This window comes from Pelodiscus sinensis, chromosome 1 (genome assembly GCF_049634645.1).
Source record: "Pelodiscus sinensis isolate JC-2024 chromosome 1, ASM4963464v1, whole genome shotgun sequence".
Lineage (NCBI taxonomy): Eukaryota > Metazoa > Chordata > Testudines > Trionychidae > Pelodiscus > Pelodiscus sinensis.
Window position 1 is genome coordinate 215,643,701 of NC_134711.1, and position 13,594 is coordinate 215,657,294.

Here is a 13,594-nt window from a genome sequence, read left to right on the forward strand (position 1 = left end):
TGGAAGACAAAGGCAAAACTACCACTGACTTTTGTGGTGCAGGATCAGTGCCATAAGTACACTAGTGGCATGTGACATTCTTCATGTAAATATTCCAGCCAGGTTTATAAGTGGGCAGGGGAGAACCACATACGTGTTGCTTTTTTATTATGATTCACATATTAAGTCACAGCTGTCTTGTTTGATTGGGTTTTTTCTCTCCCCTCCCTGCAAGAAAAAACTGACAAAAACAAACACGTAGACAAACAGTGAAGAATACTGACATGAATTTAAGTCCTCCAAAATGAGAGAGCTGACAGTATGGTTCTTTTTTAGTTTCTTTTAAAGATAACAACCTTGACAGAGTGCGCACAAAGTAAAATCAATTGTGTACAAAGTTAGATCTATCAAAAGTCATTTCTATCCCCGTTAGACTGATTTGCTATTGCCCTACAGTCTGTTCAATTATCTTGGTTATGGGGAAGTTATTTTTTAAATAAAAAAGGGTGAAATGTGATACTACAATGATTAATGGGTTCGGTGGCTCAGTCGCCTATAAAACTCATAATGAAAATAAAAGTGCAAAGAATAAATTTGGGTATTAAGGGAAGTTATTTAATTCACTTTTTAAAAACTGTATAAACAGTATTTCGCTTTATGAACCTTGGCTGATTCAATACATGACCAAAATATTTGCTGTCACCTACTAAAATTCAGCAATTATTATGCTTATTGTACACTTGCTTAGCATGCTTTAATGATGCTGAAAATAAAACTTGCCACTTCCTTTCCTTGTTCAAATACTCATATTATGGCTTGTCCTATATCAGCAGTAAACTGACTGGGCCTTTCATTACTGTGGCTTCAACTTCAAGTGTTGCCAGCCTCATTGGTCCAGATATCTGGAAGAAACAGTTGCGGTACCAGCCTCATTTCTCTTTAAAATTTTAATCTAGACAAGTTTCTTAACTCACCATAATGTATAATATGTTTGATTTTTATATAATCCCATAAAATCAAGATAGGTTATGTTTCGGCCACAGAATTTAGTAATATATACTAGCTGATTAAAAACAGATTGTCCCCATGATGTATCCCATGAAACAAAAATTTTTAAAAGTGGAGAGGCAAATGTTTGTAGAAGCCACTACATAAAGTATGATTTTTAGAGGAGTTTTTACCTGTTCATGCCAGCCAAAGCTTTTTTACAATTAGAAATGTGTAAAGCTCAGAACCTCAGCTTGGGAATGCATGCTTCTGCTAACATCTTGGTGTGCACGACTGGGCTGGACACTTTTTGTGCATAGGCTCTTGGAAGATTTCCTGATTTTCAGTACTTCCCACTTCTTGGCAGGCTAGAAATACAATTTGATTGATCATTTCCACTTATGATACTTGAACGATTCCATTCCCTACTTTCAATGCTACAAAAATGTTCAGAGATGGACAAAAGTAAAAGCAGTCAAAAGATGTCCACACCTTTTCAAACCTCTAAAAATTCAAGTTTCAGACAACAAAAATTGTGATGTATCTGTACTTCACCCTGCTCTTCTTAATTACTAAATTAGAGAAGTAGCCTGGAGGGTGAGGCAGCCTAGAGCATGGAACTGAACTATAGTGACCCAGCTGAAGTGTTGGGTTCAGAAAGGCCCTGAGAGGGTGAAGACATTGCCTCCATGGAGGGAACTGTGGGGCACTGCTCTAGTCCAGAGCAGAGACAAAACAGAGAGAGAGACATTACCGAGGGCACTGACAGAGGCCCCATTGGACTTATTTCAAATATAGATTGTGCATGACTCAATCAGAGGGCTTAATCATCAGAGTCACCACAGAGTGCAGGCATGAGCACTTGGCCAGGGGGTGCTTGCAAGATGTAAGTGCACTTCATGACAAATACTGTAGCTAGATATCTTATTTTATTCTTTCATTACATCTATTTTAAATAAATTATCAAATTAAAAGTAAATAACTAGTATGCATATCACGGTCCTGACAGTCATTATAGTCATGTCTGGTGTTAAAGGGAATAATTTCCAATAATATAATTTAATATTCTTCTCAATCCTGCTAGATAAGTGTTTCTCAACCTTTTTTTTTTTATAAAATACCCCTTTTTCAAAAAAAAATTTTATAAGTACCCCCCAGTACCTACAGTTTTCAGACACATGACATTTTTTTCTATGATTGCAACACATTTGTTTCAGCAACTTAATCGTAATTGGGCCAGCGATTAAAATTTTGGGTGTAAAAAGAACAAAAATAACAAAGTGCTGTAAAACTTAAAAATTCACTGATTGAGAAACACTATGCTAGATCATATAGGTAGAAAACTAAGCAGAGGATTTTTTTTAAATTACTTAAACTTTGTTACTAATTTATTTTGGAATAAGACATACATAATCATTGCATTTGTTTTTCTCCAGCAACTGTATTTTATGTGACGTTTATCCCAATATTCCCCCAGTATCTGTCCCCATGAAATTCCTCTTTATCCTGTGAGAGGAGAAGAGTTGAAATAGTTAAGGAAATAAAGACAAAGACAGGACAACAACTCAGAGGAGCTTTTAGTTTAGTAGTGATAGCTATTCTAGTCAAACAACAAAAATGTAGCCACAATTCAGAAGTATCCAGTAAGAGGAAACTGTCTACCACAGAGGCATGACTTTTGTAGGCCAGTAAGGGAGAAGCTATAGAGTTACTCAAGAAGGCTAAGATCTGTTTTATTATATGTGTTTTGTGTGTAAGTTCGATCCTCCTCATGATGCCCCACTTTATGTAAGAATTAAACAGAAAATTGTCTGCATTTTTACAAAATACAGAATTTTTGTTGAAACCATCTAGCCAGACTAGAGAGGTTCAACTTGTAGCTAAATGCTAAGTAACGTTATTACTGAAAAGTATGCTCCTGGAATGTTTGGCCATATCAGGGTCTGCAACCACAGAAGAAATGTTCTTGGAATATGCCAAGGAGTAAATAAAAGCCTTATATAAAACCTAAAGAGAAGGGAGTGCCTCTGTTAATTTTATGTGTGCATTTGGGAACAGACAAGAAGAAAAATGTTACTTTGGCCTGTGCAGTTCCTGTTGTAACTGATTTTTGTATGTTTCTCTTTGTAGCCTTTTGAATAGGAAGGTTCTACAGTGCAGGAAAATATCTTTGGGAGTAAAAGAGATTCTTAGGAATGTTGCTATGTCCTTCACTGTGATTGGTTTTAGAAACCCTCATCATACTAATTAAGGCTGTGTTTAAAAGTCTCAGAGGCGTAGCTGTTTCAGTCTGTGTCAGCACCAGTCAGCTTTGTTTTCTGTTTAATGTGTACAGAGTCTCATTCTTTCATTTTGACAGTACTGACCCTTGTAATACTTTAGGCCTATCCAAATCTGTAGAGGAAGGAGGGAAGCCACTGATAAATCCAAAGGAAGAAAAATGCTATCTTTCCTTTCTGAACATGCTGGTTCTTTGCATGAAACCATTAATTTGGCAGAAGACATGGGTTCACATTTGGTTTTCATCTGTTTTAAGGCTAGACGAGACTGAGATGATCTTGTCTAAATGCCTGCTTAAGACAGGCCAACAAGCCTCACCCAATAATTTCTGCATCCAGCCCATAACTTCTGTTTGAGGTAGAGCATTTCTTTTAGAAAGCCAGCCTGTGTTGATTTAAAGACTGCAAGTAACACCACATCTCTCACTAAGTTGTTCTAAATGGATAATTTGCCTTACTGTTAAAGTCAATCTTATTTTAGGGTGGATTTTTCTTGCTTCAATTTCCAAACATTGGCTCAAACCATTCTATAGACTTTTGGAACAAAATGGAACACCACCCATTCAACTGTCCCTTATAATTACATTTTAGTGATTCATTCTCACTGGACTTGGCCCAGACACACTCCATAAATAATCATGTTTTAAAATAATTGTATAAAGCTTCATTCCCCTGACAGTTTTAACTTAGTCAATTGACCTGTTTACACAATAGTTAAAAATTGTGCTGATTAAAACTGCTGTGTTCAAGCAACCTGGTTAAAAGAATCATGTGGGTTTGGCTAGTTGTTTGTCAGTATTACTGTTTAAGTTATCACAAGCAGACTTTGAAGTCAGAACTTCATTTAGATAAATAGGAACATTCCCACCACTCTGGGTTTGATCGCTTAGTTGGGCTGAGTGCAAATTTTACAAAGCAGCAACGTATTGGCAGAAGGGCCAGAAACCTAACTATTTTTCATAATTAGTAGATACATGATATTAGATATGTGACTCTCTTCTTCTCCCCCTTCCCCCCCCCCCCCCCCCCCCGCCATTCTCTTGTATTTACAGATACTCTGTCGAGGCCCACCATGAAGCATTTTTTTGTTGTTTGACCTGCTTAGTCATGCAACTCAACATCATATTTGTGTTTCTCAGTGTTACCATTAGAAATGTGTGTTTTCTAATTTAACCATGGAAGTCCACTTTGGACAGAATGTTACACAATATCAACCTTCTCTTTTATCAATTCTCTATGGAAAACAGAATGCCACTGTAGAACTAAAATGAAGCTTAAGCAGAGCATTCAGGCCTATTTATAAGAACATCCAGATGTCTAGCACTTTATGCCTTTTAATGGGTATTTATTTGTGTTCACACAGTTGGTTAATGATAGGATATAATTGACAAGACTAATTCAGAAAATATGAGTGTTAAATCAGTAGCTCTGTACTGAGGGTATACTGAAGCACTTTAATCTGTTTGAATTTTATGTTTTAAATATAGATAAGTGTTACATTGTTGTTTACAATGTTGTACTATTTATACAAGTAATATATTAATTATCACAAGAAACATCTGACTAGCTAAGTTGAGAAACTATGCGTAAAGAGGGCCAGAAAGAAACAGAACATAAGATATAACTAGAACCGAAGTGAAGAGTGGCTGGCTATTATTAGTTCTAATTGTATTAGAGTAGCAACATTCACATTCACAGAGGGCAGAGGAGTTCAGGTTGTACAGAAGTAAGACCACTCCAGAAAGGCAGGTCAGTGCAGAAGGTAGGTATGTGCTAAATTCATGGCTTTGTGAATTGGGCTGTCCCATCTGGGGAAATACACTACATCTGCATAATGCCTGAATATTTGGATGGGGTGCAGGGAAGGTAGGAAGGTGAAATCCTACCCTCCTCAAGTGACCAGTGAGCTAACCTCCAGGTTAGAATTGCCACTCTGTGCCGCTTACACAGGGTTCGAGTGCCATTGGATCCACATTCAGGCTGAAGTTTGCACTGCTCTCAGCCTGCCTCAGCACACCCTCAAAGTGGGGAGGGTGTAAATTTCACTTCTCTCCTTTATCCAATTTCACCACAAGAGACAGCCCAGCCTGAGACATGGCTATCACGTTAGCACACGCCTATCCTATCATCACTGTCATCAGTGTGTCAGCCGTGCATATGCTAGCGGAGTTCCATAGCTCATAAGCGGTCCCATCATGGCTGCTCAGCTGCCTTCCCCCCTCCACTCTCTCACTCTCTCTCTCTCTCACACACATACACACACACACACACACACACACACACACGTTTAAGCAATGTGGAGGATCTTGGTAATATACCTGTAATATCATGAGATATAATAGGAGGAAGCATGGGAGTATAAATCAAGAGCCACTGCCTAAGTACAAATATTTTGCTGTTTAGCCCTAAGCTCTGCACTTTTCAGTCTTTGTATATAAGAATTTGGGGCAGAACAGATACCGAAACGTATCATTAATACATCATTGAGGATCCATGCATCCACTGTTGCATGTCTGTGTGTCCCGATGTTTATATTATATAGAAATCTCCCTGTAATATATTATATTGTATTTTTATTCAGGGCTTGTAATACAATCTAAGATAAATTTCTGTTTAAATCAGACAAAAATCAGAGTTTTTACATTATGCCCTTGTATTACAGGGAACATTTGTCTTAGTGGTATGTACTTATGCCCAATCTGTTAGTATCATAAATGTCATATAACAAATTTTAAATTGGATGGTGTAAATCAAAATTAGGAATTTTATTTCAGTCAAAAATGTGCAGTGTACAAATGTTATCTGTTATAAATTGTAGGCACGTTCAATAAAGAGTTAGAGAGAGTCTGTTAGAAAATATTCATGCCCTTTTAAATATTAGTGTTGGTGCAGAAATGTACCGTATATACCGGCGTACAAGACGACTTTTGATGTTAAAAAACATCCCCCAAAAATCGGGGGTCGTCTTATACGCCGGTTATGCAAAGCCGCGGCTGTCCCACTGCCGGGGCTTCCTCAGAGGCTTTGCTCCCGGTGTCCCTGGTCTTCTGGAGATGGTCCCCAGCAGACCAGGGACACCGGGAGCAAAGGAGGCGGAGGGGCGCTGGGGTATAAGATGAAACCCTATCTTTTAACTAAAAAATTAGGGGGTCGTCTTATACGCCCAGTCACCTTATACGCCGGAAAATACGGTAGGCATTTGTCATTCTAATTCCATACACCTCTCTAGACTATACTCTTATTTTCAGTTCGTCAGATATACTCATTTTAGCATAATAAATATACTTTTTAATGGGACACTTTTTTTTTTAATTTGATGAAATATCTGTAGAAGATGTCCCTACAGCAAAATTATGTGGGGAACGTCTGTAATTTCCACAGGGTGAAAACAAAAGACCAAAATAATCAGCCTCAAGTGCCATGTTTATGTTGGGCTAGCAATCTTGTACTATGCTGAACTGCACAATAGAAAATAAAGTCCATTCCTAAAAGAGGAGCAGAGATTAAATTAATGATGACTCTACACAGCATCTTTACTCAGCATCTTTTTATTTATTTCATTAATTTGCAAAGTAAAGTGCAAATGGTAGGGGAGGAGCATCGCTTGTCGATGGTAAATCCTGAAAACATTTACACAGGCAAGTAATTTTATCACACAAATAGTCCACGTTGCTTTCAAATGGGACCTTTGTGTATAAAATTGCTCACATGTATGAGTATTTGCAGATGTACTTGTAAGGCTTAATCTAACTCTCATTGAAGTCTGGAGGTTGGATGAGGCATTTAATAAATGTATGTATATATGTATCTTACTCCCATGCTTTTCATATACCTTATTTTCACTGGTATCTTGTTAACACCTGGAGAATTTCAACATAAAATCAGTTAATGTACACATGCTATAAATGAAATTAACTAATGGAAATAATCAAAAGTCACCATTCTGAATGAAAAATCTTGAATACGTTATTTTTTTGAATAAGTTTTCCTCCAGTTATTGACTGGAGGAAAAAATGTTCTATGGATATTTAAGAAGGGTCTTGAGCAATATCAAAATAGGATATTTGCATTCTGAAATAAAGTACCCACACACAGTCAGGTCTACCTTATAAAATTTGTTGCCATAACTGTCAGTCACAGGTGTGGAAAAACATGTCTCCTAACTATCATAACTATGCTGCTAAAATCCCCGTTGTAGATGCAGCTACTGCCTTCTGACTTCTAAACTGCTTCAGTTGTCTTAGCCAATATAGCCCAGAGCTGTGATGTTACTATAGAGACAGAAAAACATAACCTGTGACTGTGTTTATGCTAGGAGGTATGTTGGAAAAGCAAAGACTGTGTAATGTAAACTACACAATTTGCACCGAAATAACAAAAGGTATAAATTAAAATGAATTTTAGTTCATTTGATATACAGGCAGTCCCCGGGTTACGCGGATCCGACTTATGTCGGATCCGTACTTACGAACGGGGCTTTTCTCGCCCCGGAGGACTCGGGCGGCGGGACCGCCCAGACGCGACGCGCCCCCAGAAGACCAGGGAGACGCGGAGCAAAGCCGCGGAGGACGCGGGCAGACCAGGCCTTTCTCGCAGACGCCTGTGGTAGAGCAGCTGGGGCGCTGCCAGTTGGTCCCACAGCGCTGCTCCTCGGCACTACTGGACCAACCCGGCAGCACCCCAGCTGCTCTTCCCCAGGCGTCCCCAAGTCAGCCGCTGCTGAAACTGACCAGCAGCTGCCTACAGGAAGACCGAGGCAGCCGAGGTGCGGCGCTGCGGGGACCTACCCGGCAGCGCCCCAGCTGCTCTGTCCCAGGCGTCCATATTCAGCTGCGGTTGAAACTGATCAGTGGCTGATTCCAGGAAGCCCGGGGCAGAGAAACTCTGCCTCGGGCTTCCTGTAGTCAGCCGCTGGTCAGTTTCAGCAGCGGCTGAATCTGGACGCCAGTTCCATCAACTTAAGAACAAACCTACAGTCTCTATCTTGTATGTATCCCGGGGAATGCCTATACATTTGTGGATAGATCAGCCTTATACTCATGCACACAGCCTTAGTAATCGTAGCCCTGAATGATCAAACATTATAAGTCAGGCTTATAAAAGTCATGAGATTTAAAAAAATAATAATTTGAGTTATTTGTATTTGTTTTCTGGCTTTTGAACTTTTACAGTACATTAAGGTCATATTTTTTTAAGCAGTTCTTCACAACCAACAAAAATAAAAATATTGTTTTGTTTTGTTTAAATTAAAGCTCACACTCTCTCATATTAATTTGTTTTTGGAAGAAATAAAATTTCTCTTATTATGAGAACCACAGTAAAAGCCAAAGAGTTGGTAATACTGAGTACTATTTATTTATTTCACATGAGGATAAACATCCATAAGCAATAAGCCTCGTAGGATTATAGAGAAGAAATCCTCTTAGAGATACTTGATTGTTGACCCTGATGGTATTAGAAAGTTAGCAGATGAAGGAAACAAAAAGTATATATAATATTTGGTTTTTAATAAACTGTCTGATATTGTCTTTCTCAAAAATAACTGGGAAAACAAAACTGGTAAGGGATGATATTTATTTTCATGGTTATAAGAGTTTTATTTCAAATGATGAAAAAATATAGATATATTGGCCATCTTGACCACTATATTTAGCAGTTATTAAATCAGTTACAGATTTGTTTAAAAATTGCAAATTCCAATAAGTTTATAAGAAGGGTGTGTGCATTTTGTACATGCAAACACCTGGCTAAATAGGTACTTATGTTACCATGTGTATGCTCAGAATATTTGGTAATAGAGATAAATGAGAGAGCCATATGTGCATACCATAGTCCTGAAAGTATAACCATTTTTCATATATTTGCCAGAAATCCTAAATTCTGCAGAATACTAAAATGTTCTTTTCTTTCTTTTAAACAGCAAAATTTGGAGAATAATCTCACAAACCTTATTAAGAGGAACACTGAACTGGAAACTCTGTTGGCTAAACTCATTCAAACCTGCCAACATGTGGAAGTGAGTATTGAACAATGCTTGAAATACATGATACCGAAAACATTTATTTATAGCCAGTACTTATGCAGTTCAGAAATCCTTTAGTTTTTAGCAATTCTGGAGGAACTTCCAAGAAGATCAGTCAGAATCAAATGAGAATGAATACAAAAGCTGAACCAAAACCACTGACTGCTGGTAAATTGTATAGTCAATTGCTTGACCACATTTTGGTTTATTATAATTTATATTCAAGAGGCCAAATAACTGATGTTTATTTTAAACAGTCAGGTTGATTGCTCTAAAGCAATAATAATGCAGGATAAGGATAAGGTTATATGTGATTCTGGTCCCCAGGAAGATGTCTCATGCACTAGTGTTGAATTCAATTTCTTCAGAAGGTCTGTACTCAAAATTACACATTTCAGCAAATGTTATGCAATGATTTTACAAGTTGCACATCTTTCTACATCACTGGAGTCCAGTTTGTCCTAGTTCCCTAATTTGTTGTTTTGTTCCTTCCTCATGCTTTGTTTTGGACTGGAGCATTCGGGGTACTGGTACTTTCCCAGCTTGTATTAAGACATAGAACAAATCTATCTTGATTTTGACAAGTTTACAGTCTCCTTATGACAAATGTGTACTTCAACAAATGCAAGAAGTTATGAGTTACATATCATACGTTAACAGAATTATGGGTATGTGCCAGAGAAGGCTATATCACTGTAAAGAAACCTTATTAAAGGCACAGGAAGAAACCATCCTGACGCGCAGTGAGAAAAGTAAATATAGTAGGCGATCAGGTTGCCTTACCAGGGAAATCCCCGGTGAGCTTAAACACAAAAACGAAACTTACAAGAAGTGGAAACTAGGGAGGACTATAAATATATTGCTCGAGAATTCAGGGGAGTTATCAGGAAGGTGAAAGTGCAATTGGAATTGCAGCTAGCAAGGGATGTGAAGGGTAATGAGAGAGGTTTCTACAGGCATGTTAGCAATAAGAGGGTGATCAGAGAAGGTGTGGGGCCCTTACTGGATGAGGGAGGTAACCTAGTGATAGATGATGTGGGAAAAGCTGAAGTACTCAATGCTTTCTTTGCCTCCCAGACTAATGCACTAGGCAACGCAGTATGGAAGGAGGTGGACAGCCCTTGGTGGGGAAATACAGTAAAACTCCAATAGTCCGGCATCCAATTCTACGGCACTCCTGATAGTCCAGCATCAAAATGGCAAGAGCCTAGTGAGTGAGCTTTGGCAAAAAACTAGTCACAAAGCAACAGCGGCAGCAGCTGAACCGAGCGAAAAGAGTTGGTATATCCAATACTCCAGCACCACTGAGGTCCCAAAGGTTCCAGATTATCAGAAGTCTACTGTAGCTGGTTAGGACCTATTTAGAAAAGCTAAACATACACAAATCCATGGGCCTGGATTTAATGCATTGAGGGTACGTAGGGAGTTGGCAAATGTCATTGCAGAGCCTTTGGCCATTATCTTTGAAAACTTGTGGAGATCGGGATCAGGGGCGGCCTGTGAGTATAGACTGACTCGGCCGTCGCCTAGGGCGCTGCCTTAAATGGGGCGCCTGGGGTGCCCAATGATGATGTCACGCCATTGACGGCTGGGCAGGCAGGGGCACCAATCGTGTGTTCTGCCTGGGGCGCCAGCTGCCGCAGCTCACCTCAGCCCACCCCTGTTTGGGAGAGATCCCGGATGACTGGAAAAAGGCAAATGTAGTGCCCATCTTTAAAAAAGGGAAAAAGGGCAATCCAGGGAACTACAGACCAGTCATTCTTACCTTAGTCCCCAGAAAAATCAGGGAGAGGATCCTCAAGGAATCCATTTTGATGCACTTGGAAAAGGGGAAAGTGATCAGGAATAGTCAACATGGATTCACGAAGGGCAAGTTGTGCCTGACCAATCTGATTAGCTTCTATGATGAGGTAACTGGCTCTGTGGATATGGGAAAGTCAGTGGATGTGATATACCTTGACTTTAGCAAAACTTTTGATATGGTTTCCCACAATATATTTGCCAGCAAGTTAACGGAGTATGGATTGGATAAATGGACTGTAAGATGGATAGAAAGCTGGCTGGACCGTCGGGCCCAACAGGTAGTGATCAACAGCTCAATGTCAGGTTGGCGGTCGGTTTCTAGTGGAGTTCCCCAAGAATCAGTTCTAGAACCAGTTTTGTTCAATATCTTTATTAATGTCCTGGATGAGAGGATGGATTGCATCCTCAGCAAATTTGCAGATGACACTAAGCCAGGGGCGAGGTAGATACGCTGGAGGGCAGGGATAGGGTTTAGAGTGACCTAGACAGATTAGAGGATTGGGCCAAAAGAAATCTGATGAGGTTCAACAAGGACAAGTGTAGAGTCCTGCACACGGGACGGAAGAATCCCAAGCATTGTTACAGGCTGGGGACCTACTGGCTAAGTAGCAGTTCTGCAGAAAAGGACCTGGGGATTACAGTGGATGAGAAGCTGGATATGAGTCAACAGTGTGTCCTTGTAGCCAAGAAGGCTAATGGCATATTAGGTTGCATTAGGAGAAACATTGCCAGCAGCTCTAGAGAAGTGATTATTCCTCTTTATTCAGCTCTGGTGAGGCCACATCTGGAGTATTGTGTCCAGTTCTGGGTCCCCCACTATAGAAAGGATGTGGACGCATTGGAGAGGGTCCAGCGGAGAGCAACCAAAATTATTAGGAGGTTGGAGCACATGACCTATAAGGAGACACTGAGGGATTTGGGTTTGTTTAGTCTGCAGGAGAGAAGAGTGAGGAGGGGATTTGATATCAGCCTTCAACTTCCTCAAGGGAGGTTCCAAAGAGGCTGGAGAAAGGCTGTTCACAGTAGTGACAAGTGGCAGAACAAGGAGCAATGGTCTCAAGTTACAAGTGTGAGAGCTCTAGGTTGGATATTAGTAAAAACTATTTCACCAGGAAGGTGGTGAAGTACTGGAATAGGTTATCTAGGGAGATGGTGGAATCTCTATCCCTAGAGGTGTTTAAGTCTTGGCTTGACAAAGCCCTGGTTGGGTTGATTTAGTTAGGATTGGTCCTGCTTTGGGCAGGGGGCTGGACTTGATGACCTCCTGAGATCTCTTCCAGCTCTATGATTCTATGAAGTGCACAGTCTTGTGGAAGGAAAGTTTCCCCCTCCAAACTTCCCCTCCCCCCACCATTCTCACACACCCAAAGCTCAAACAGTTGCAAGATTTATTTTTGTCTCCTCTTCTCAAATTATTTCTAAAGTAGTTTCAGAAGTGCACACTTGCTGTACATTAATTATCCACTTTTAGGTTATATTCCAAATAAAACACTCCCTTATTTAAAATATAGCTGGTGAGAGAACTTCTGTCAGGCAAAGAAAATTTGCAAAAATGTTGTATTTATGTTTTCCTATCAGTACAGTAGCCAGTTGGAAGTTTTCAGCAAAAATGAAATTAACAAAAAAGAAAACATTTTGGCAAAACTTCCTATTTTCTGACAAGCTTTAATTTAAAATATATTCTGCAGAAGAGTAGAGAGAGGGGGGATTTGGCATTTTTGGTATCGTTCTGTATTACGTGGAGGTGTAGATATCTAGAATCACTGAAGTAGAAGTTTTAAAATAACTTTTACAATTACATAGAAAAATACCTCTGAAGAATTCTGTGAGATAGTCACCAAAGTCTATGGAAAGAAAGTATTATTATTAAATATAGGGGTTTTTTTTAGAGACACATATGTTGGTTTCATCCCTAGATAATTCTGTAGGAGTTTCTCACAGATGTTTTATTCTTGGTATGATTTTGATCTTTCTGGTATAAAGATGTCTTTTCTTCATGATTCAGTTCAGCAAGGTTCTCAAGCTGACACCTAACTGTGAGCAATTGAATATTACTCTTGAGTAGGACTATATGTATGTGCTAATATCTTGTTGAGTTGGGTATTTACTGCAGTATTTGGTTCTATCTCAGGGTATGTCTACACTATATCGCTAATTCGAGCTAACTTAGTTCGAATTAGTTAATTCGAACTAAGCTAATTTGAACTAACGGATACAGACTAAAAAACTAGTTTGAATTAGCGTTTTGCTAATTCGAACTAGCATGTCCACATTAAGTGGACCCTGAACCGGGCTTAAGGATGGCCGGAAGCAGTGCCGGCAGGGCATCAGAGGAGGACTTAGAGTGTGGAGCTGCTGCCTCAGGCTAGCCGAGGGCTGTGCTTAAAGGGATCCGACCCCCACCCCGGACAGACAGTTCTCAGGGGTGCCCCGCTTGCAAAGCAGTGCTGGCTTGGATTGCCCAGAGTACCCACACTGGGCACATCACAGCACTCGGCCATCAGCCCGGCTGCACTTGCCGCAG

At 39.7% G+C, this 13,594-nt stretch overlaps 1 protein-coding gene across 6 annotated transcripts in view; it reads left to right on the forward strand.

The window, feature by feature from the left end:
* The window catches only part of MID1 (midline 1), a 349,991-nt gene that overhangs the window by 275,657 nt on the left and 60,740 nt on the right, over nucleotides 1-13,594 (forward strand). For all 6 annotated transcript variants that reach the window (XM_006120186.4, XM_006120183.3, XM_006120182.4 and 3 more), the window contains one exon: nucleotides 9,166-9,261. In XM_006120186.4, coding sequence (XP_006120248.1) covers nucleotides 9,166-9,261 — 96 coding nt within the window. The remainder of the gene's footprint in view (nucleotides 1-9,165; nucleotides 9,262-13,594) is intronic.